Source organism: Protomyctophum bolini (assembly GCF_963924005.1).
Source record: "Protomyctophum bolini genome assembly, chromosome: 6".
In the NCBI taxonomy this organism is placed as follows: Eukaryota; Metazoa; Chordata; class Actinopteri; order Myctophiformes; family Myctophidae; genus Protomyctophum; species Protomyctophum bolini.
In genome coordinates, this window is record NC_137867.1 from 43,303,644 (window position 1) to 43,330,169 (window position 26,526).

The 26,526-nt window shown below is 44.9% G+C and overlaps 1 protein-coding gene across 1 annotated transcript; it reads left to right on the forward strand.

The window, feature by feature from the left end:
- On the forward strand, positions 1 to 26,348 carry rgmb (repulsive guidance molecule BMP co-receptor b). Its single transcript, XM_080766686.1, has 6 exons — positions 1 to 657; positions 9,796 to 10,034; positions 10,658 to 10,908; positions 11,329 to 11,449; positions 21,635 to 22,108; positions 22,251 to 26,348. The coding sequence occupies exons 1-6, from the start codon at positions 537 to 539 to the stop codon at positions 22,575 to 22,577; spliced, it is 1,533 nt and encodes a 510-aa protein (XP_080622812.1). The 5' UTR covers positions 1 to 536; the 3' UTR covers positions 22,578 to 26,348.
- The last annotated feature ends 178 nt before the right edge of the window (positions 26,349 to 26,526 follow it).

Here is a 26,526-nt window from a genome sequence, read left to right on the forward strand (position 1 = left end):
TTCTACAAGCAGGCGCAAAGTCCGACCGACAGAAACAACCAAAGAGGAAAGCAAAGCAAAGAACCCCAAAGCCAGAGCACCGAACCCCCGCTACGGAGAGAGAGACGAGCCGCCGATGAGCCTGGAGGGTTTATGGAGCTGACTAGCAGGGCCTAGAGTCCCATTCCTCACACTTTAACTGACTGTTGTTCACTTCCTTTCCTTCTCGGCTCCTTCCTCCCCGCCCCTGCACGGCACGGCACGGATCGGATCGGATCGCATTGCGCGGAGCAGTCTAATGCCCTTGCGCACCTCCGGGGGAGGCGGAGAGGAGGAGGCGGAGGAGGAAGGCGAGCAGCCCGGGGAGTAGGAGGCGGAGAGACCCAAAGAGAGAGAGAACCGAGAAGCGGCCTGGCTAGTGGCTGTCTGACTGTAGTAGTGTAAGATCCGGACATTATTAAAGCTTTGAATCACAAGAGGAGGTGTTGTAGTTGTTGTAGAGGTCCTAGTACTGCTCCCTGCGGACCGCCCCCCCCCTCCCCCCTGCATGGACGGGGATGGGCAGAGCCTGTGGATGCCGTCGCCGCGGGGCTGAGCGCCTCGCCTGCCCGGCTCCAGCGCTCCGTCTGCGGCCACTGCTGCAGCTGCTGCTCGGGCTGTGCTGCGGAGCGAGTCTGGGTAAGAAAGATGATTAAGATCTGCTTCTGTTTTATTATACATGTATCTGTACTATTAGTGATATATTGTCTAGTAGTGTAATGTTGTCAAAGCCCCACTAAATGCACGCTTGTCGTTTTACTTTTACTTTGTCAAGATCATTCCAGTCGTTTTCAACCCTTTTCATATGAAGAAAAGGCCCATGCATTATTTCTTGGGAATTTGAGCCACGGACCACCATTTGATGACATTTAGCCTCTTAAAACTTAATTAGAAGATGAAGTAACAGCCAAACGTTGATCAAAATGAACAATTCTTATACATTCTCTAATATTGTGTAGGCTATAGACTTCTTGTAAATTAAGTAATACAGCTGTTTAACTAAAAAAATCAACTCTTGAGAGCGTAACATTTTACGCTCTCAAGAGTTAAACATCTATTAGGGTCCATTTGGTTACCAACTCTCCATCATTTATAGCTGGGGGCCACCTGGAGCCCCCTCAAGGACCACTGGTGGTCCCCTGACAGACCACTGGTTGAGAAACCACTATTGGAACAATGCATAGTTTAGGGTCTATTTCTGAACAATGCAATTCATACAGTGTGTAAATAAATATACATGGAGTTAGCAGTGCAGCATGGATGCTAATGTCTACCCCCAGTCAGTCCTTGACACAATTAATACAACAATAAAACAGATAAGACTGTGTTGTTTTCCAATGGAAATATCCTAAAAAAACAGCAGATATACAAGCTTGTGCATGTGGCGCAAATCTTTGAATATATATTCTTTCAGAGCGTTTTAAACTCAAATCTTTGCTTCTGTGGGGGTCCCTGGAACAACATAATTTCAGATGGGGGTCGGCGGCCAATTACATATAATCTTGGGGGTCCTTGACGTGAAAATGTTTGAGAACGACAGACAGAAACATAGGATGTTGTCAGGATTTGGATTTGACATTTGTAGAATCTTCCTCAGGTCTAAATGGGATAATCGAGGACTGGGGTCAGGTTTAGGTGTGCTGCCCCGTGCTCGCGGTTATGGTTAGGGTGAGGGTTTGGGGTCAGGTTTAGGTGTGCTGCCCCGTGCTCGCGGTTATGGTTAGGGTGAGGGTTTGGGGTCAGGTTTAGGTGTGCTGCCCCGTGCTCGCGGTTATGGTTAGGGTGAGGGTTTGGGGTTAGGTTTAGGTGTGCTGCCCCGTGCTCGCGGTTATGGTTAGGGTGAGGGTTTGGGGTCAGGTTTTGGTGTGCTGCCCCGTGCTCGCGGTTATGGTTAGGGTGAGGGTTTGGGGTCAGGTTTAGGTGTGCTGCCCCGTGCTCGCGGTTATGGTTAGGGTGAGGGTTTGGGGTCAGGTTTAGGTGTGCTGCCCCGTGCTCGCGGTTATGGTTAGGGTGAGGGTTTGGGGTCAGGTTTAGGTGTGCTGCCCCGTGCTAGCGGTTATGGTTAGGGTGAGGGTTTGGGGTCAGGTTTAGGTGTGCTGCCCCGTGCTCGCGGTTATGGTTAGGGTGAGGGTTTGGGGTCAGGTTTAGGTGTGCTGCCCCGTGCTCGCGGTTATGGTTAGGGTGAGGGTTTGGGGTCAGGTTTAGGTGTGCTGCCCCGTGCTCGTGGTCATGGTTAGGGTGAGGGTTTGGGGTAGGTAGTCGACGGGACCAATGGATTGGACCTATGCCCCGTCGGACAAAAGGCATGCACTCCTTTTTGAGTCAAATGAGTCTTGGAAAAACGGGGTCCTATATTCAGCACAATACGGTAATTAAACAAAACGATTAATAGTGCATTGAGTAGCCTAGCCCCTCCAAAAATAGAGCGACGTTTTACTATAGGCGTGATTTTGACCCTGTGAGGAGGAGTCACATTGGGCTGTTTTATATTTGTATTAGTTTCTCACATGCAGCAGAAGTATTTAAAAACCATTTAGACCTGGAAACAATTCTACAAATGTCTTCTAAATCATGACAGTTTTCTGAAATCAGTGGTGCTCAAACTATTTCATGTGAAGGACCCCAAATATGTATTTGGCTGCCAACCCCCCCCCCCCCCCATCTGAAAAGATGTTGTTCCAGGCACCCCCCAGAAGATCTGAGTTTAAAAACGTTAGCTCTGAAAGAATATATATTCTATATATTCAAAGATTTGCGCCACATTTTAACGATTATTCAAAAATAGCAGACCTACAAGCTCGTAGCGCGGCACCCGGTGGTGCGCTATGAGCTTGTAGAGCTGCTATTTTTCAATAGCTAAAGTGTAACACACAATGCTTAAAAACACCAGAAGTGTTTAATGACATGCTGCATACAGCTGTAGCTCCAGAGATGCATCAACACGCTGCCTGTCTGTCTTTGTCCCGTTATTATTACACATGCTGTCTTTTCAACAATGACTCTGTTTACTTCCTATAATGTCATCATCTGGAGGGTGAACGTGTAATCAACTCACAGAGAGAGAGAGAGAGAGACACCTTGCTGTTTGTTTTTATAGACGTGCACTGAAAATACCAGAGCTACAAGCTCACAGCGACAAGAGACGCATGTGAGGTTGAGGATTATAAGATTTAATAAGGCCTGGTGTCTGTCTGTCTGTCTGAGAGAGAGAGAGAGAGAGAGAGAGAGAGAGCTTGTATCATGTTTCTCTCTCTCTCTCCTGGGTCGTCTGTCTGTTCGCTAATGGCTCATGGATGGAGGAGAGAGTCCATCATTTGAGCTTCATCTGGCCTCCACATGCAGCCCCTCCCCCCTCCTCTCCTCTCCTCTCCTCTCCTCTCCTCTCCTCTCCTCTCCTCTCCTCTCCTCTCCTCTCCTCTCCTCTCCTCTCCTCTCCTCTGTTGGACTGGACTGGATGATTGAAGTCTGTCAGAAACTAGACGCATATTGTCCATTTTAAAACGTTTGCATTTGTAGCACAGATCTGTGATCTCTGTGGTGCATTCATGATGTCAGGGTTGTACATGTGGATGACTGGACATATGGCCTAGTGATCCTCAACCTGTGGTAGTCCTACGTGTACCACCGGTGGTACTTGAGCCCCCCCTCTGGTGGTACGCGGAGGAGTCGCCCCCAAAAAAGAACAATAAAACAAAGAGAAAAGTGAAATGAAATATTTATATTACTACATAGTCCACGTGCCAGAATGTGAATGAACCCAGACATGTTCAGTACACCAAGGTTTTATGTTAGAAATGTTGAGTAAGGAGCAACTTGGACACTCATGCATGAAGGAAGCATGAGTTCAAGTCCGTTGCTCTCCCCAGGTTGGCGGAGGGTGTGTAGAGTCCAGGGTCATTAGATAATTGACACAGGGGTGAAAAATGGGTTACAAAATCGTGGGATAAACATTATATAAAATGTTGAGTATGGGTCCACAGCATGTAGAAACTGCCGGATGGATGCTAACTTGCATATCTTGGAGCAATTTTCATAATTGGCATAATATGTGACCCGCATGTGACGTGTCAAACTAGGGGGTTTTCATGATGCTGAATCCATTCCAAGCATTAGTTTAGCAAAAGATAAAACACACTCATTGGGCTAAAAACAGCCATTGACTGACATCATCACAAATGTGATGATGTCAGTGGGCATGTTCACAATGGGGCTCTATGGGCTGGCAAGTAGACTAACAGGTTTTGATTGATTGATTTAAAATTGTATTAACAGTTTGCAGAATTACAGTACATTTAAGCACATACTCAATACATAGATTGTTAACTGTGAGTGGACGACCCAATAAAGCATTACACTTGTTTACAAGATGGTCCACCTTGTTCAATTCATCAAAACATTTATAGACGTACAAATAGACACTTCTATATAGCCAAAGAACAGAACAGGAATTCATCATAAAGGAGGTAAAAAGGGAAAAGAATACAGTGAGGGGAAAAAGGGGTGGGTGGTGGGGGGGAAGTAGTGTCAGAAGCGAGAGGTAGTTCTTCTGAACTGGTTGAAATGAGCATTACAGACAGCACACCTAGCCGTTAATAGAAGATCTGAGGAGGGATTAATCACGTTAGAAATATCATCAGTTGTTGCTGATTTGGTGATTGGACAGAGTTTTGTCAGAGTAGCAGCATTATTGGGTTTAGGATTAGAACAAAAACAAGAACCAATCGAAGAACAAATTAAATTCCCCTCCTAGCCGGATGGGGCAGGTTCTACGCTCCTGTATTTGAACCCATTCAGGGCAGGAACCGCTTTTGGTGTTTTACTGGATTATATGTCGGGAGAGAAGTTTGACAAGCATTTAGTTTAGATTTAGTGGCTTTACAACATGGTCATGTTGACTGTTGTTTACCCAGCAACACCCTGGTCTGTGTGTGTGTGTGTGTGTGTGTGTGTGTGCGTGCGTGTGCGTATGGGGGAGCCCACAGGGATCGAACTGGGAACCTCACAGCTGTTCTACCGGCTACTCTACCCCTGAGTCACTGCTTCCGATATGTGTGCGTGTGCAAAATTGCGTATGCGTGCGTGCATGCAAATGTAATGTTTATTCGTGGGGTGGTCACACCTTCAGTAATTGGTTTAACACTGCTTCGTCTGAAGCCAAAACAAAACAGACTGTTCTGGCACACATACACACACACACACACACACACACACACACACACACACACACCTGAACACAGCATCTGATACACAGCGTTGTGAGTTCATACTTGACATGACACATTTGGGGAAACGGCCATTAGATCCTCTCGTCTGTAGGAGGAAAATGTCTCTAAATCCTTGAAAAACCATTTACTTAAGTTTTCATACCGATACATAGGAACTAAAAATCACACCTGTGTGAAGTAAGGGGCGCTAATATATTAAAGTCGAACTCATGTTGCTATGATTAGGTGATGTAATGGTGATTAACAAACATTAAACTCTCTTTATTGATAATGGCATTTAAAATGTTTGTGTTAGCGGCTAAACAAACATTAAACCTGTATATAGGAGGGGCTATCGCTATTGCATTACAATGCGCTACAGGATCCGCCTCCTTGAGGCATTGTAGTCCAAACAAACCCCCCGTCCACTTACATTGAGCTGAATTTCCCATTTCATTCATTGTCAATGGCATTCAATGTTTGTGTTTAATAGGACAATGTTTGTGTTTAATAGGACAATGTTTGTGTTTAATAGGACAATGTAATGTTTGTGTTTACACAAACACTCAAAAAAACTCGATATGCTGTCAAACCTTTTCGTTATCCACATTTCATCATTTTTGGTTGGTAAAGGAAATGACATCATTTTGGGGTCCATATATGGTTGGTAAAGGAAATTACATCATTTTGGGGTCCATATATGGTTGGTAAAGGAAATGACATCATTTTGGGGGTCCTTGAGTGTGAGAACCAGTGTGCTGGTTCTCACAGGTCACGGGGTCACTGGAGGAAAGGTCACGGGATCACTGGGATGGTTTAAGGCTCATACTCCAGAGACGCTGCGTGTGTGTTTGAACTTGATGAGTGTGAAACACACACACACACACACACACACACGCACACACACACGCACGCACGCACGCACGCACGCGCGCGCGCGCGCGCGCGCGCACACACACACACGAGGTGATCAATAAGGCAGCTGTTTGAAGCCTTTCCCCTCAGGTGGAGAGAAGATCTTTGCTGATCTCTTTGCTGCGTGTGTGCGTGCGTGCAGGGTTCACACATGTTTGCCTTTGTGAGAAGAGAACGCAGACATATAGTTTTCAAAATATATACAGGAAAAAAATAGACAGACAGATGTTAAATACAGGATCCACGATATGTTTTCAAATACATTGAACTTTATTTTTTATTTTTTTTACACAATTGCAATAAATCATATAATTAAATATTCAATAATGTTTTTTCACAGAATCAAAGGTTTTATGGTCATCCCGGATGGATTGATTCTAGCCTTAGAATAATTGATATAAATATTTTTGTAAATCTCTATGAAAACCAAATGGACCCTTATGGGTCTGTAACTCTGAGAGTGTACAAATGGAATCCTTCCATTTGTACACTACAGTTAACTATATAAATTGGGGTCCCAGAGATAGAAATGCCATTAAATGGGGGTCCATAGACTAATGCATGTCAAACTGGGGGGTCCTTGAAATTAAATGGTTTGAGAATCACTGCTGGAGCTGTAAGAATCTTCTCTTATGGGGTCCCTGGCTGGGACCATGCAGTGACTTACACTCTTACAGGACTGGAGTGATTCTACTCCATTTTCCTGTTTTTGAATCAACTGCAGTCTGTCATGATGGAAGACTTCACAGGTACATACAGAAGCTCCCACCACACACACACACACACACACACACACACACACACACACACACACACACACACAGCTCTCCCAGGCTGTCCGGAATGCCAGCTGCGTTTGACGAGGAGGTGGCGACTGTGCGCGTGCATGCGTGCGTGTGTGTTACTATATTATCTGTGTGTGAGGGTCTTAATGTCCCCACTAGTACAGCAGAACATTGTGAGGAGGACCCCATTTCTCTTGTCCTCACAAGATGTTTAGTTTTATTTCTGTTAGATTTAGACTCGGGTTGGGGTTAGGATCACCATTATGATTTATGTTGACTTGTGAGCCGGTCTTGTGGCCCAAAAATACAAAAAAATAGCTTGCACAATATTGCTATCCAGAAGAGTGTGTGCGTGGGTGCACATGCACTTGCACATGCTTCTCTGAAGAGCTTTCATTGGTACACGTAATCTAAGAGAAGCACTGTGACTAATGCATTAGACCTGATCTCTCTCTCTCTCTCTCTCTCTCTCCTTTTAACTTCCTGCCACTCTATCTTCTCCATCTACAGTGTCTGTCTGTCTGTCTGTCTGTCTGTCACATCTGGCCACATTTGGCCATCCCTGCTCTATAGCTATATATGGATTTGTTGAAACATAAGCATATCTATTTGATATCTTTACATGGGGTAACATAATCTATATATCTTTGACCAGAATGGAACAGAGCCTTCATTAGCATCATTAACACTGACTCTGTTTGACCAGAATGGAACAGAGCCGTCGTTAGTATCATTAACACTGACTCTGTTTGACCAGAATGGAACAGAGCCTTCATTAGCATCCTTAACACTGACTCTGTTTGACCAGAATGGAACAGAGCCTTCATTAGCATCATTAACACTGACTCTGTTTGACCAGAATGGAACAGAGCTAGGAAGTAAGGAAGGGTCCCAAGTCCCAACAGAATATTGTGGGAGTCTGGACGCAGGTCATTCCACTGCAAAGCTCCATCTGACTGGAACAATCTTCCACTTTCACTCAGATCAATTTCCTCTGTTGGCCGCTTCAGGACACCCCTTTTGGTGTTTTACAGTTAGCAAGCTTACTGTACCTGTATGTGTACGTCTAATGTACTGTATGTCATGTTGCAGCTACAGTATGTCTTTACTGTGTACTTGGACTGCTTTAACCCATTTAGGCCTGACGTTGAAATAAAAAAAATGTCTTCAAAATCCTGACCGTTTTCTGAAAAACCTTATGTTTCTATATCAGTGGTGCTCAATATTTCATGTCAAAACAGAGGTCTCATTTGCAAGGCCCTTTATGGTGAAATTAGTGACCTGCTGAAATATGTGGACTCTTGTGGACTAACTTACACAGAGGTCTTTAAATACGAGAAATGTGTGGCCTAAATATCACTATAGGTTGAACTCTGCTAATAAACAAATCACAGTGATTTATGTTCATAGTCAGACAGTGACGTTATGTGATGGTCACATATTTCTGCAGGTCACCAATGTCTCCGTAACACTGCCATGCTGGAGTGAGCCAGTGTGAGTGAGTGGTCGAGATTAGACTGGTGGAGAAGAGATCCGTTAAGCTGAATTTCGCAGATCTCACAATGCGTCGTATCGCGACAGACTTAAAACTCTAACTAAAATTGACTTGACTTGACTTGTAGATCTGTTCTTTTCAGCACGCAACCAAGTGTCAAATCTGCCATTCCGACTGCGTATATAATGGCACCACCTAAATACATTTTAGTCAATTAAGTCAACTGTAGATTTAGTCGACTAAAATCATATGATATTTATTTAACTAAAACTATAGCTTAATGGTAAAACATTCCAGATGACTAAAATATGCCTAAAACTTAACAGAATTTTATTGAAAGTTTGCTGACAAAACCAATGCTGGAGTTGTGTGTGTGTGTGTGTGTGTGTGTGTGCGTGTGTGTGAACTTTGTCCTACTGTTATGACAGCTTGTCAGATCATCTTTACTGTCTGTCTGATTAGAACAGGAAACTGTGCTGTTAAACATCAAAGCATGCACGCACGCACACACACACACACACACACACACACACACACACACACACACACACACACACACACACACACACACACACACACACACACACACACACACACACTCTGACCTAATATCATGCACATAGTGAAAAGACTACATTATGCTCGTCGGTGCCTTATAGCCTTATCCCTAAACTTCCATTTAAAAATAAATAAATTGATCTACACTTTGTGAGCTTGAACTATTAAAGACATTTGGACCTGAGAAATTAAACAAAAAAAAGTCATGACGGTTTTCTGAAAAACCTTATGTTTCTATGTCCGTCGTTCTCAAACATTTTCATGTCAAGGACCCCCAAATAATATATGTATAATTTGGCCGCCGACCCCCATCTGAAAATATGATGTTCCAGGTACCCCCCAGAAGCAAGGATTTGAGTTAAAAACGTTCGCTTCCACCACATTTTCACGATTTTTCAAAATCCCCCCCACCCCCTTTCTCCCCTCACTGTATATGTTTCTTTTCCCTTTTTACGTCTCTAAATGTTCTGATGAATTGAAAAAGGAGCACCCTGTTGTAAACAAGTGTAATGCTTTATCAGTGTGTCGTCCACAGTAACAGTCTCTGTATCGAGTTGTGAACGGGTACATTTCATGTGAAATGTACCTATTCTGTAAACTGTTAACAGTCTTTGTATTGAGTTGTGAATAGGTACATTTCATGTGAAATGTACCTATTCTGTAAACTGTTAACAGTCTTTGTATTGAGTTGTGAATAGGTACATTTCATGTGAAATGTACCCATTCTGTAAACTGTTAACAGTCTCTGTATTGAGTTGTGAACGGGTACATTTCATTTTCAAGTCAATCAATCAATATCATTATCGTTGTGTTGTTCCAGGCCACTGCCAGCAGGGGTCCCCGGCCGCCTCCCCTCCCCCGCAGTGTCGCATCCAGAAGTGCACGTCGGACTTCGTGACGCTGACCTCTCACCTGACGCCGGCGGCGGACGGCTTCGACCTGGACTTCTGCAGCGGCCTGCGGGCGTACTCCTCCTGCACCTCGCGCACCGCCAAGGCCTGCCGCGGGAACCTGGTGTTCCACTCCGCCGTGCTGGGAATCTCTGACCTCATGAGCCAGGTGGGTGGGTCTGTCTATCTGACCTTTGACCTCATGAGCCAGGTGGGTGTGTCCATCTATCTGACCTCATGAGACAGGTGGGTGTGTCTATCTGACCTTTGACCTCATGAGCCAGGTGGTTTCGAATGTAGTTTTTGGTCATAGTCTTCTGGATAGTTTTCATTTAGTTTTAGTCACATTTTAGTCACCTGGGAATGTTTTTGTGTTTAGTCTAGTTTTTTGTCGACTGAATATCATACGATTTTGGTCGACTAAATCTACAGTTGTAAATAAATATAAATATTAGAACCAGTTCAGGACGGGAACCCCTTTTGGTGTTTTAAGCATTATGTTATACTGAAAATGTGATGCAAATCTTTCAATTCATATTCTTTCAGAGCGAACATTTTTAACTCATATCTTTGCTTCTGGGAGGTCCCCCTGGAACAATATATTTTCAGATGGGGGGTCGGCGGCCAATTACGTATATTTTTGGGGGTCCTTGACATGGAAAGGTTTGAGAACGACTGACATAGAAACATGAGGTTTTTTCAGAAAACTGTCAGGATTTAGAAGACATTTAGTAGAATGGTCCTTGGGTCTAAAATGGGGCTAAACGTGACGTGACGTTGTTGTGCTTCCAGAGGAACTGCTCCAGAGACGGCCCGACGTCGGCCACGCAGCCCGAGGAGCTCCTCCCCGAGCCCTGCGACTACCACGGACGCATGCTGCACGCGCACGCCGCGCACACGCACGCTCACATGCACGCGCACCACGCGCACGGCGGCCACGCACACACGCACGGTGGCCAGGCGCCGCCGCCGCTCGGCGGCGACATGCCGCCCGGATACCTGTTCTGCGGACTGTTCGGCGACCCGCACCTGCGCACGTTCAGGTAGGCCTGACCCGGGAGGGTCCATTTGGTTAGCGTTGGTTACTTTGAGATCGGTTTGATAACGATTTAGCCTTTTTTTTTTGGCCGATAATTGGACGATTCAGATACGCTACGGATTGTATCGTGCATCTCTCGCCACAGCCCTAGTTGTTGCGTGTATCACATTTTAAATGGTAAACATGGTAAAGGGTGCATTTATTTAGCGCCTTTATCCACGGCGCTTTACATAGATTGTGCATTTCACTCCCCCATTCACACACCTTTACATAGATTGTGCATTTCACTCACCCATTCACACACACATTCACACACCTTTACATAGATTGTGCATTTCAAACCCCTGGTTTAACCCATTTAGACCTGTCGTCGAAATAAAAAAACGTTATATATAATATATATATATTTTTTTAACCCTTTCAGGGACAGCTTCCAGACGTGTAAGGTGGAAGGGGCGTGGCCTCTAGTCGACAACCGCTTCCTGTCCGTGCAGGTCACCAACGTCCCGGTGGTGAGCGGCTCCAGCGCCACGGCAACCAATAAGGTGAGGGGGGCGGGGTTTAAGGTTGACCAATCATGTATAGTGTACTGTATGGTCGTAGTAATATTAACATCATATTCCACACAACTGGGGCTGGTTGTGTTTGGTCTGCTGCTCTTCTGTTTAGACGTTTAGATTCAATGAATGCTTTGCTTTGCTTTTTTTAAGGAGTGTGTGTGTGTGTGTGTGTGTGTGTGTGTGTGTGTGTGTGTGTGTGTGCGTGTGTGTGTGTGTGTGTGTGTGTGTTAGTCATCTAGCCTGTAGTGTAATGAGCTCTAATATCATGGAATGACATGGTGTGAAAGGAAGCCAGTGTGTCGCTCTGGACACACACACACACACACACACACACACACACACACACACACACACACACACACACACACACACACACACACACACACACAGCAGCTTTATTGTCCTCAGGAGAGAACATTCCTTTCACAGTCATGTGAGATGCATGTACACACAGGAATATGTGTGTGTGTGTGTGTGTGTGTGTGTGTGTGCGCGCGGTTACACACGCGTCAAAGCCTCCCCCCCCCACACACTATCATGTTCTGGCTGGGGGGAGAACTCTGGTTAAGTATTTATATTTTTTTATACCAACACCTTCGTCCAATACCTTTTACCTAACAGAGTATACTTAGTTCTCCCATCACTACGTGTACTTTTGTCATTTGACCACAGTCTGGGGGGAGGGGGGTCGTAGTCATTCTGGAAGAGGGGGGGGGGGGTCGTAGTCATTCTGGAAGAGGGGAGGGGGGTCGTAGTCAGTCTGGAAGGGGGGGGGGGGGGGTCGTAGTCATTCTGGAAGAGGGGAGGGGGGGTCGTAGTCATTCTGGAAGAGGGGGGGGGTCGTAGTCATTCTGGAAGAGGGGGGGGGGGGTCGTAGTCATTCTGGAAGGGTGGGGGTGGGGTCATGGTCATTCTGGAAAGGGAGGAGGGGGAGTCGTGGTCAGTCTGGAAGGGGGAGGAGGGGGGTCGTGGTCAGTCTGGAAGGGGGGGGGAGGAGGGGGTTGTCGTGGTCAGTCTGGAAGGGGGGGGGGAGGGGGGGTCGTGGTCATTCTGGAAGGGGGGGGGGTCGTGGTCATTCTGGAAAGGGGGGGAAAGGAGGGGGGGTCGTGGTCAGTCTATAAGAGGCATTCCTCACCGAGGTGCTAAAGCACTGGTAGAATTCTCCCTGACTCCAAATCTGTCCTAATGTTAGCAAGGAATAACACCTCTAATACTAGCCTTGTGTTGTAGAGAATATAGGGAATAACACCTCTAATACTAGCCTTGTGTTGTAGAGAATATAAGGAATAACACCTCTAATACTAGCCTTGTGTTGTAGAGAATATAGGGAATAACACCTCTAATACTAGCTAGATGTGTTGTAGAGAATATAAGGAATAACACCTCTAATACTAGCTAGATGTGTTGTAGAGAATATAGGGAATATCACCTCTAATACTAGCCATGTGTTGTAGAGAATATAAGGAATAACACCTCTAATACTAGCTAGATGTGTTGTAGAGAATATAAGGAATAACACCTCTAATACTAGCTAGATGTGTTGTAGAGAATATAGGGAATATCACCTCTAATACTAGCTAGATGTGTTGTAGAGAATATAAGGAATATCACCTCTAATACTAGCTAGATGTGTTGTAGAGAATATAAGGAATATCACCTCTAATACTAGCTAGATGTGTTGTAGAGAATATAAGGAATATCACCTCTAATACTAGCTAGATGTGTTGTAGAGAATATAAGGAATATCACCTCTAATACTAGCTAGATGTGTTGTAGAGAATATAGGGAATATCACCTCTAATACTAGCTAGATGTGTTGTAGAGAATATAGGGAATATCACCTCTAATACTAGCTAGATGTGTTGTAGAGAATATAAGGAATATCACCTCTAATACTAGCTAGATGTGTTGTAGAGAATATAGGGAATATCACCTCTAATACTAGCTAGATGTGTTGTAGAGAATATAAGGAATATCACCTCTAATACTAGCTAGATGTGTTGTAGAGAATATAGGGAATATCACCTCTAATACTAGCTAGATGTGTTGTAGAGAATATAAGGAATAACACCTCTAATACTAGCCTTGTGTTGTAGAGAATATAAGGAATATCACCTCTAATACTAGCCATGTGTTGTAGAGAATATAAGGAATATCACCTCTAATACTAGCCTTGTGTTGTAAAGAATATAGGGAATATCACCTCTAATACTAGCCATGTGTTGTAGAGAATATAAGGAATATCACCTCTAATACTAGCCATGTGTTGTAAAGAATATAGGGAATATCACCTCTAATACTAGCCTTGTGTTGTATGGAGATTATACAGTAGGTTGCCTTCAGGAAGGAGATATGGTGTACCAGCATACAATAAGGTCAGACTAAAGAGGTCCTTTGTCCACCAGTCGACTTTGAGGCTTAATCAGGAGTTGTAGCCATGGGGTAATCTAAGCGGTGGATGGACATTGCTCTTGTCTTAATCTGGTCATCCCAGTTTAGTAAAATGTTCAAAGTAAAAGATATATTTAGAACGACCGTCGAGCCAATTCTACCCTATGGCTCCGAGACATGGACACTTTCAAAGAAATTAGAGAAACGGTTGGATGGCCCTTACACCCGCCTTCTAATGAGAGCGCAAAATCTCTTGGAAGAGCCACCCATCGACTAATCTAATGTACGGCAACCTTCCCCGTGTTTCTTCACTAGTCTGAAGAACACAGTTTGCCGGCCACTGCTACAGAGCTGACAATGAGGTTATATCTTCCCTTCTTCTCTGGAATCCTGGCTCAAAGCAGACCAGAGGTAGAAAACTGTCGTTCCCTGATGTCATCGCTAGGGACACATGCATCAGTAAGCAGGAATTGGGGATGGCAATGAAGGGACCGGGAAGTCTGGCCGTGGCATTGTGAAATCCATGATCTCGACCACGGTCGAAAACTGATGATGATGAAGATGATCATGTCTTTATGTATGTAATATTGTTTATGTGTTTCATACATGGTTGCATAGGGGCGACGGTGGTTCAGGGGTAGAGTGGCCGGATGTTAACCGCAAGGTTGCCAGTTCGAACCCGGGCTCCCCCAGAGTTAGTGCCGAAGTGTCCTTGATAAAGGCACAAGACAAATACATATCAACTCGAGAGGGGGGGGAGGGGAGAGGAGGGGGTGTTGACAGTCAGATGCTTGAGATCCGCCTTGTAAAAGTACAAACGGAACGGATGCTATTATGCAGCTTCGGTAAATTTACAATTTCTTGTGTTTTATATTTGTAAGTCTGTGTCCATAAACTGGTTGGTTGTTGTGTGAGAGAGAGAGAGGCCTGCAGATTGGAACAGGAATGCCCAATAACTCATTTAGACCTGAGGTCGATTCTACAAATGTTTTCTTTTCTGAAAAACCCTATGTTTCTATATGTCAGTGGTGGTGCTCAAACATTTTCATGTCAAGGACCCCCAAAACTATATGTAATCGGCCACCGACCCCCATCTGAAAAGACTTGAGTTAATAACGTGCGCTCTGAAAGAATATAATAACGGCTAAAGTATAACATAATGCTTAAAACACCAAAATGGGTTCCCGTTCAGAACGGGATAATAATTAAGCCCAGAGCTGAACAAGGCTCTGTGGCTGAATTCTGTTCAATGTCTGACATAATTGGCACTCCAACCACATGACCATGCTTCCTGTGTCTGTGTTAAAGATGGAGGGCCGTGGATTTTCTATTTGTTCCAGTTTTTCCATGTGTTTATGATGAGTAGAAAACTGTCGTTCCCTGATGTCATCGCTAGGGACTACATGCATCAGTAAACGAGAACTGGGGATGGCAAAGAAGGACCGGAAAGTCTGGCGTGGCATTGTGAAATCCATGATCTCGACCGTGGTCAAAATCATGGACAGTACTTAAATCCGAAATGTGGATGGCAGAAAATCCACCAAGGACAGCGATCCTGGAGTCGGATTTATGGAGGTTTGAAAATCCTCCTTTTAGTTTCAACTGGTTTGCACGGTCATTATACTTGCAATCCCATAGTTGGAACTGTGGGGCGTTGCTATAGGAACCGGACCAATGCTAAAAGCTTCCGTAGGCCTCAACCATTATATAGATTGAGTATACGTTGGGGTATGTATATATTTATATATACGGACTTGGGGACAAAAAAGAGTTAATGAACTGGTGGGAGTGTCCACTTATTTAATGAACTGGTGGGCGTGTCCACATACTTAATGAACTGGTGGGCGTGTCCACATACTTAATGAACTGGTGGGCGTGTCCACATATTTAATGAACTGGTGGGCGTGTCCACATATTTAATTAACTGGTGGGCGTGTCCACATATTTAATGAACTGGTGGGCGTGTCCACATACTTAATGAACTGGTGGGCGTGTCCACATACTTAATGAACTGGTGGGCGTGTCCACATACTTAATGAACTGGTGGGCGTGTCCACATACTTAATGAACTGGTGGGCGTACTTAAAGGAGCATTCAGTGATTTGGGTGATTTGGGAAAAAACCAGTGCGTCCCTATATAATAGCTCAAGGCTCTATTGCTGATTACTTAGGTTAGAACTTAAACCAGGATGCTACGACTTCTGCCTTCTCCCTGAAGCCGACCCTTTATATATTCTCCGACCAGGCTTGTCACGATGACTAAGCCAGTTAGATCTATCCATATATAGTTCTACCACATCTATCTGATATCAGCACTAGGTTGGCTTGGGCCCAAATATAGGGATTGTCATACTAAACATGTCATATGTCATATAGCCCAACGTCCTAGTCAGAGTCTTCTTTACAGCCCCGGTAGCTAGAAGTGCACATGCACACGCTCTACAGTGGGGGGAAGTGCAACAGGCCAACATCACGCACACCACGGCCCGCCTCTGCTCGATCATGATTGGCGGAAGGCCCCTCTCATCCTGATTGGATGAAGACTTGGCCACCTATAGCCAAAAATTAAAAACTATGGTTTTTTTGACCCCAGGGGCTCACTGGGGACAGGGAGGAACTCCTTATATGGTCAGCACACTCTATAGTAGGGAGGATTATAAAAATGTTATTTGAATTAAGTGAAATCACTGAATATACCTAATGAACTGGTGGGCGTGTCCACATAAAAAGGACGTTATAACAAATACTGTACACTTTAAAAAAAAAGGTTCTTCCTCCTTATATAACCAGTAAGACGCGCAAACGCGGGAAGCGAACGCAGCTGAGACCCTGCAGATCATGTCTGTCTGTCTGTCTGTGTGTCTGTCCCGCTGTTACTGAATATGTGGACCTGGCCCCTTTTGTGCCCATATATGGAGCTGAGTGGACCTGGCCCCTTTTGTGCCCATATATGGAGCTGAGTGATTGCTGATGCAACACACTCCATATTTGGATAGCGGGACAGACACACGGACACACGGACACACAGACAGACAGACATGATCTGCTAGGTCTCATAGTAAGTGCTCAATGCGTTCGCAATAACAGTACCTGATGATCATGTTTTAAAAAGGTTCTTCCTCCTTATATAATAACAGTACCTGATGATCATGTTTTTATCCCGCCACTCCATCTTTAATCCCACATGACGAGGCTTCCTGTATCGGTGTTAATCCTGCCGACTGAAATGACCACGAGAAAGTACCAGACTTGTTTCCATTGTGGTCCTATGCGTTGAATTCATCAACAGAACATGAGTGTGTGTAGGTCTACACTGGACACGCACGCACGCACGCACGCACGCAATCACGCACGCACGCATGCACACACCAGCACAAACACATTACACATGGGTACTGGCTCTCCCCGGACAACAGTTAAAAACAAATTACTTTTTAACAAGTTGTAATTTGGCACAGCTATGCAAACACTGTGACACACACACACATGCGCACACACACACACACACACACACACACACACACACACCGTGACGCTGGTCACGGTGCGTGTTAGTGTCAGCAGGGGTGGGTGTGGCATTAGCGTTAGCGTGTTAGCATCATTGTTCCGGTCAATGGCTGCTTTGTTCACATGACAGCCAGCCTAGTCACTAATGTGCTGCGTGTGTGCGTGTGTGTGTGTGTGTGCGTGTGTGTGTTCCTAATAATCATGACTAATAACCTGCCCCACCTCTGACAAGGTCACACTTCCTGAAGTTCCTGTGTGTGTGTGTGCGTGCGTGTTTGTCTGTGATGTTGATTCAAACAGCAACCGTTTTGATTGAAAAAAAAAAAAAGAAGTTCCTTACTAATAAACCAGAATAGAATATTTGACCTGCTTTTTAACCAATCACAGTAAAGTCTGGTTGCGAACGCAGTGAGCACTTACTATGAGACCTAGCAGATCATGTCTGTCTGTCTGTCTGTCTGTGTGTGTCCGTGTGTCTGTGTGTCCGTGTCCCCCCCCTTTGTGCCCATATATGGAGCTGAGTGATTTGTTTGTGATTGATGCAACACACTCCATATTTGGACGTATAGCTGCTTTGGGGACTCCTTATATGGTTATGGCTAAGTTAAAAACTTAACTTAAAAATAACTTAACTTAAAAAAAGAATAACTTAGAGCTGCGTTCGCTTCCTGCGTTTGCGCGTCTTACTGGTAGTAAAGTAAAGAAGGTCATTGAGAGGGGAAATGGTGAGGACAGAAAAGTGAGGACGCGAATTGTGATTGGCCGGAATGTGATGATGTATGATCATCTTCACACAGGTGTGATTTATTTATTTATAAAAAAAATAAAAATAACCAACAACACAGACGTATACAGTCTGTTCAATAGATCGTGGCAGTTCCGCCCCCTTTCATGACGACGCCAGGCCCAGGAAATTAATCCCAATGCATTTTTCCCATAGACATTTCAAAAAGTATTTATTTAAAGACCTTTTAAACGTCGTACGAAGCCAACTCGAGTCGCGACAAATCATGACAACAAACACAATATTTTGGACCAAACAAATAATTACAAAGAAGAAAAACAACAAAAAAAGTTTTGTAACCTGCCGTTTTTTTTTAGACATTTCAAAATTAATTTATTTAAAGACCTTCCAAGCGTCGTGAAAAAACGATGGCATCAAGGCCCACCAAAATACATTTTGTTTGACTAAATCAACTGTAGATTTAGTCGACTAAAACTAGACTAACACTAAGGCATTCCAGGTGACTAAAATGTGACTAAAACTAAAATCAACCAAAAAAAACAACACTGTTACAGAGGCAGGGGCTGAAATTCCCTAAGAGGGCACTTTTGGAAGAAAATAGCCGATCTACAAGCTCTCAACACATCGCAGCCACTACACGTTGAGAGCTTGTAGATCTGCTATTTTGCGGCGATTCTTTCAACGCAAAATGCTGCGTTCAAGATCAGGAGAGTTCAGAATTAAATCAATTCACGGGTAGGCCTATATGGCCATTTTCATTTATCCACCACAGTAAATTCTGCATTCATGGTCTGGGAAAGGGCAGTCGTTTTACAGACGGGTAAAAGGGCAGGGGCTGAAGCCCCCATTGATGTCTATGTGTGCATGTGCCTGATTTTGACGATATTATGTTAATTTACCAGTACTGTCCACACCCCCAGACCGTGTGCTCTGCTCCTGTACTGGAAGTGAAGGTTATTATGTTATATTATACACAGAAGCAAGCAGTGTTTGTTTGCACAACTGTTAGGCTTGTGCGTTTGATATAGAGGGTAACCTGATAAGACGCTAACCTGATAGGACGCTAACCTGACGCGCTGTGTGTGTGTGTGTGTGTGTGTGTGTGTGTGCGCATGTGATATTGTATTCTTTATTGTGAAACAACACTAAGGAAATGCAGGAATAGAAATAGGTGAATGGTAAAAAAAGAAATCACACCCGTGTGAAGTGAGGGCCGCTAATATATTAAAGTCTAACTCATGTTGATTAGGTGACGTAATGGTGATGTAAAACAAACGGTGCAAACACAAACATTAAACGCCATTAACAATTAAAGAGACAATATGAAGTAACGTGGCACATTATGACGTAAATGTTCCCTTCATTGTCAATGGCGTACAAACATTGAACTAAAAACAAACATTAAACCTTTATATCCCATTTTGGGGCTTACAACTTGTAAGCATTATGTTATACTTTAGCTTTAGAAAAATAGCAGATCTACAAGCTCATAGTGCGGCACTCGGTGGTTTGTAACTCAAATCTTTGCTTCTGGGTGGGGGGTCCCTGGAACAACATATTTTCAGATGGGGGTTACATATAATTCTGGGGGTCCTTGACATGATATATTGAGCACCACTGATATAGAAACATGAGGTATAAAGCTGTTTTTGAAAACATTTTTTACATTTCAACCTCAGGTCTAAATGTATAGGAGGGGCTAAAGAAAAGCAAATGAATGTGTCTGACAGAGTAGCACTGCCCTCTGCTGTCCAGCAGGAGTCATAGCGATGGTTGAAGAGTAAGTAAGAGTACTAAGACATTTAGCACATTTAGGGACTTTTGATCTAAACAAACACACACAGATATATTGCATCTGCAAGCACTGTGAAGCCACACATTGTGACTGTGAGCTTGTAGATCTGCTATTTTTGAATAGTTAAATAGCCAATCAACATCGACACGTTGTGAGCTTGTAGATTGGCTATTTGAACTACTCAAATGTTTTTTCTAAATAATAAAAAATATATGTTTAGGAATAAGGGGTTTAGCATGGACGAAAATAAAGCTCCTTAGGCTCCAATTTCCCCGCCACGCGGCCCACAATGCAGCCGCGGCCCGAAAATTGCGAGTATAGGAGCTTGCTCTGTCCCTTAATGGTATTTTTGTCCAGCGTCACCCGCTATCTACAGTATGTAGCCGACACCGGCATTTGCGCCTAGTGGTCATGGGCGTGTTGGCACGCTTTACCCTAAATTGCTATTTTTGGTCACATACATTTGGGAACGCGACAGTGGAGTTTAAAACCACCCGTAACGCCAAATTAGTTTGGCAGAGCGGAGATGTCCACGCACAGACTAGTCAGGCTGCCTCATCTCTCCTTATGCTCCTTTTGCATCTCTTTGTAATGTTCCTATAATCAGCAGAAGTGAGTGCCTGCCACTTCCTTGTGTCCATTGTGTTTATATAATTGTATAGTCAATTATAGGGGTGGGGGGGGGCCTTGTATTGATTCCTTGTATTGATTCCTTGTAGGCTTGTATTGATTCTGAATTGTTTTTTAATTCTCACATTAATCATGTTTACCGAGATTGCCTTTTTTCACCTTAGAAATATTGCGCAAATTAGAGCCTATATCTGTTGGACGATGCAAAAACGCTGATCCACGCCTTTGTTTTCTCTTCGCTCAATTACGGCAATGCAGTTTTTTCTGGACAGATTGCAACTTGTTCAAAATGTGGCAGCCAGAGTTTTTAACAAAAACTCCAGCTTTAGCTTCGCTGCATTGGTTTCCGGTTGTTTTTAGGATTGATTTTAAAATTATTTTACTTGGTTATAAAGCTCTTCAATGGTCTCACATGACTGCCTGCCTAAATATGTCCCAAACAGGGGGGCAGTCAGACAGATATTTTGTGAAGCCACTAATGAAATCGGGACTTCCTGAAAGTTCATATAATTGTCTGTTGTGGCGCCGTCATTGGGCCCAAAAAACCCCATATCTCCATAGAGGTCCATGTATTTGGGCCCAACTTTAGACTGTATTACCTTAATAAACATGGTCATGAATACTTTCTACTTCCAGTCACTGGTTTAAAGTCTCATTTCATGTCATAATATTGTTTTTGGAAAATGATGGTCCCATTTATTTAAAAAAATACCATAAACTTGCGTATGTTCTGAGGGGCGTGGCTACCGTTACAGTCTATGATCGGGAGCCACCCCCCGTTCGAGTCAAAATAAAAACGAAGAAGGGGGGAAGTCCCACCTCGTTGTCTGGGCCAGCCAACGGCCAGCTGGGCCCAAACGGATCTAGAAAGATGGCGATTTACAATTCAAGGACTGACTGGCTTCATCTTACGTCCATATCAGACCCGGAGAACACTTTGTCCATATTTTTTTTACAGTCTATGGTCCCAAACCGCCCCCTAACGTCTTCCACTGCTGGCCTGCTCGCTGTGCCTAAATAAATGGCAACTAACCCAGTGTGTGGTGGTTGTGTCTCCGTCCCTAACCCAGGGTTACCGTCCCTAACCTCCGTGTCTCTCCAGATCACTGTGATCTTCAAACCGTTCGAGGCGTGCACGGAGCAGCGCGTCTACCAGGCCCAGACCGACAACCTCCCGGCGGCCTTCGACGACGGGACGGTCAGCAGCGACCCCTCCTTCTTCTCCTCCTCCTCGCTGGAGGCGGAGTCCTCGTCCTCCTCGCCGGGGGGAGGGGCCTCGGCCTCCACGGGGCCGGACGGGCGCCCGCGCGCCCTGTGGATCCGGGAGCGCGCGCCAGGGCGCCACGTGGAGCTGCACGCGCGCTACATCGGCGTGACGCTGGTGGTGCGCCAGCTGGGCCGCTACCTGACGCTGGCGCTGCGCATCCCCGAGGAGCTGGCGCTGACCTACGACCCCGAGACGCAGGACCTCCAGCTGTGCCTGAACGGCTGCCCGAGCGCCGAGCGCATCGACCGTGGCCAGGGACGCCTGCCGCTGCCGGTGCCCGCCGCCTCCCCGCCCGCCCTGGGACTGCAGGTGAGACCCCCATGGCCCCCGCCCCCAGCCACGCCCCCCGTCCCCTGGCCCCTGGTCCTTAGCATAAAGAAGTGTAAAGTTGAGTAGCCCCGCCCTAGCGTCTACTAACCGTTGCTTTGCCCCTCCCCCCTCCCCCCTCCAGGCCCAACGAGGTGGTGTGGCGCCCCCTAGAGGAGGCTTCAGTGTGGAGGCCGCGCGGCAGCGATGCAGCGAGCGGCTGCAGCACCGCGACATCTACTTCCAGTCGTGCGTGTTCGACCTCCTCACCACCGGGGACGCCAACTTCACCGCGGCCGCGCTCAGCGCGCTGACGGACATGGAGAGCCTGCACCCTCACAAGGAGCGCTGGAGGATCTACCCGCCCCCTCACAGCTCCGCCCCCGCCTCTCGGCCAATGGCTGCGGCGGAGCGCCTTGCCGCTGTGACACTAGTGCTGCTGGTTGCGACCTGCGGCGGCGTTGTCTTCTGAGTTTTTTAATTTGCGTCGGTCTGTTGTGTGAGTGCTTGCTTCTGTTGTCCTGTGATGCGTGCGTGCGTGCGTGCGTGAGTGCATGCGTGCGTGTGTGTGTGTATGTGTGTGAGAGAGAGAGAGAGAGCTGGTGTGGAAACGAGTGGCCGGTTTTTTATCCACACCCAACAACATGGCGGTCCTGCATTTAGTGCAGCCAGCACGGGGTTTAACGTTGAGCTCTCGGTTGCACTTCTGCATTTTGACCAACAACCTGTTGGCGGTCAAACTCGGAAGTAGAGCGCCGTTCTTCCGGGTGCTTCAAACAGGAAGTAGAGCATTCTTCCGGGTCCTTCAAACAGGAAGTAGAGCGTTCTTCTGGGTGCTTCAAACAGGAAGTAGAGCATTCTTCCGGGTCCTTCAAACAGGAAGTAGAGCGTTCTTCCGGGTGCTTCAAACAGGAAGTAGAGCATTCTTCCGGGTCCTTCAAACAGGAAGTAGAGCGTTCTTCCGTGTCCTTCATACAGGAAGTAGAGCGTTCTTCCGGGTGCTTCAAAGACGCTACTGAGCGACTTCCATTGAAATGAATAGTAGGGGGCGGGGCTGTCCACTCTCTTCCTTTATGGTATAAAAGGCCCCAAAAGCCCCTTCTATATGAGTCTGTGGAGCGTTCCTGTTCCTCCTTGCAGATCTTGAACAGCTCTGTGGGTTTACCCCGAGAGAAGATCTCCATAAATACATACTTTAAATAGCAGCCTTCATCCAAAGCGCTTTGTAAAGAATGTGCATTACATTCACCCACCCACACACACACACAAACACACACGCATGACATGCACACCCACACACACACACACACTCACACACGCACACGCACACACTCACATTCACATTCACATTCACATTCACACACCTTTACATAGATTGTGCATTACGTTATTCACCCATTCACACACACATTCATACACCGATGGCAGAGGAAACCATGCAAGGCACCAACCTGCACATCGGGAGCAATCAGGGGTTCAGAGTCTTGCTCAAGGACACTTCGACACTAACTCTGGGGGAGTCTCTTCCCTGGTAGGTGGGGTTATTTTCCCCACAGGGGAATCTTAGATCGCTTCTGAAAGAATATGGTTGCGAATACAAGCGGCCGAAATTAGTTTTCGCCGACGGTGTCTGGCATCTTCCTTAGAGATAGGGTGAGAAGTTCAGTCACGCGAGAGAGAGACTCGGAGTAGACTTCTTCGCTTGGAAAGGAGCCAGCTTAGGTTGTTCAGGCATCTGGTCAGGATGCCTTTCGGGCGTCTCCCTAGGGAGGTCCTTGACGCACGTCCCACTGGGAGGAGACCCCGGGGCAGACCAAGGACCAGATGGAGGAAACACATCGACTCACTGGCCTTGGAACGTCTCGGGATCCCCCAGGAGGAAGTTACTAATGTTGCTCTGGAGAGGCAAGTCTGGAGCTCTCTGGTGGAGCTGTTGCCCCCGCGACCCGGATAAGGATAAGCGGTTGAAGATCGATGGATGGTACTTCAATAGGAATGACTCCAGGTTGTACATAGCGTGTTTTGGTGTAAATTAAAGTACACACATGATTGTTTGTTTGTTTTTGTTGTTGGTTTGATTGTTCTTAAACATCAGACGAAAGAGGATGATGTCCGTTTTGTTAAAAGCACTTTACTTTGAAATGTTTTTATGTTGTTATTATTATTTTTATGAATCCACATCAGTGTTCTCTCTCTCTCCCCCTCTCTCTCTCTCTCTCTCTCTCTCTCTCTCTCTCCACCCCTCCCTCCCTCCTTCCCCCCGACACATCCTGTTTGATTGCGAGACTTCCCATTAGCTCATGCCGCTGTCTGTCGGTCTTGTCAGTTGAACTCATTGGACAGGTAATTAGCCCTTCACTAAGTCCCTCCCCAACCCATCCTTGTCCAATAGGCACGTTAGCAGCGAAGAAAGCTTCACCTGTCCTGCATAGAAACTGTTGCTAAACTATTTGGATTGGCATTGGACAATCGCTTTTTGGGGTGGGATTTAGTGAAGGGCTAATTATTGCTGGGGGAAAAAAATGAATGAATTCCAAAAGAAGCTGAACTGATATCTGAAGGTCAGCTTACTGTGAGCTGCTCTCCACAGAATGTATCTGTCACGACAACTGCTGTTAGATCCATTATTTAATAATGCCTACATGTTCCCCTGTTCTGTGCGTGAGTGTGTGTGTGCGTGCGTGTGTGAGAGACGTACAGCTCTGCTCTCAGCTTCATTTTGCTTCTCTTTTATCTGAGCCAAAGCAGTGTTGATTTTGTCGACTAAAACTATGACGAAAAATATTCGTCGACTGTCTTTTTACACTGACAATAAAACTAAATGGAAATAAATGACTAAGTTACTAAGCTACGATGACTAATACTAAGACCATTAAATATATTGACGATTGCTGAAAATAGCCGATCTACCCATTACGACGGCATCAAGGCCCGCCAAAGCACATTTTAGTCGACTAAGATCTTATGATATTTAGTCGACTAAAACTAGACTAAACATTCCGGGTGACTAAAATGTGATTAAAACTAAATTAAAACTATTCAAGAGACTGACTAAAACTAAAATAAAAATTTGCTGCCAAAAACAACACTGAGCCAAAGACAACCACACCACTATTTGGAATATTAATCAAAGGACTATGACTATTTGTTGCCAAAATTAACACTGGTTGCTACTATCATGCTTTAAGTGGTATATTTCATTGTCATATCCATTGTCACCCCGCGACCCGACTACGGATAAGCGGTTGAAGATGGATGGATGGATATCCATTGTCATTTTTAACAATCCACAGTGTCGACACACACAGGAGGCCTTTGCGAAAAGAAGCGGTTTGAACTCCTCATGCATAGAAGGTAGCATGAGGTCAGTCTGCTGCTCTCCCCAGGTTGGCAGAGAGTGATTACATTAGATAATTGACCCCTGGGTGGAAAAAAAATGGGTTACCAAAATTGCGAGATGAAATTAATAACAATGATGATGACGATAATAATTCCCCAAAATGCCCAAATGTATGATAACTGAGCCATTATCACACAAATAAAAAGGTGTGTGAATTTACTACACTCCCCCTGGCTGCTGATTCGCTATTTTCTATAGATTTTGTACACATTTTGAACGTGTGAAATGGCACATTCTGCACAATGAGTACTTTTACTTTTAGTACTTTAAGTAAATTTTGATGCCGATACTTTTGTACTTTTAAAAAAGTACATTTTCAATTCCGTACTTTTACTTGTAACGAAGTAGTTCTAAATTGCAGTATTGGTACTTTTACTTGAGTAAAACAATTGAGTTATTTTTCCACCACTGGTTTTCGACTGTGTGTACGATAAGTTTTGGATCATTTTTTTTTTAAGCCTCCAGTTACGATAATTCAACATTTCCCATCTGGCAACACTGTTTTTCTCCGCTAAATATGTGATCTTGTTTTGGTTTTTTTTACATTTAAAGTCATAATTCTGTTTGTTTTGGTGAAGAGTGGCTGCTTTAATGTTGAAATACTTAACTTATTTATAAACGTACAGTAGTGTCCTGTTTAGAGGAAGTTAAGCTCCATTATTATTCTTCTTGCTGTTGGATAATAATTAATATTAATAATAATAATGATGATAAAAATTTAAAAGAAAAAAAAGTCAGATGTGATTGCACTGCCACCCAGTGGCGGTCTCTTGTTGCTGCATCAGTGTTCTGAGATAAACTGAGGACAAAAAAAAAAGAAGTGTGCAAGTGTTTCAATTAAAAAAATACGAGAAAAAACAAGTTTATGTTGTGTTAATTAATTAGTTCCACACATCATTTCCTTTGTGTTGTTCCTTTGTGTTTGTGTTTGCTATTACACACAAAGTATGGCTAAATTTATGATTTTTATATTTAATACAGTGATAACGGACGAATCCGCTGTATTTAACACTGTTACTGA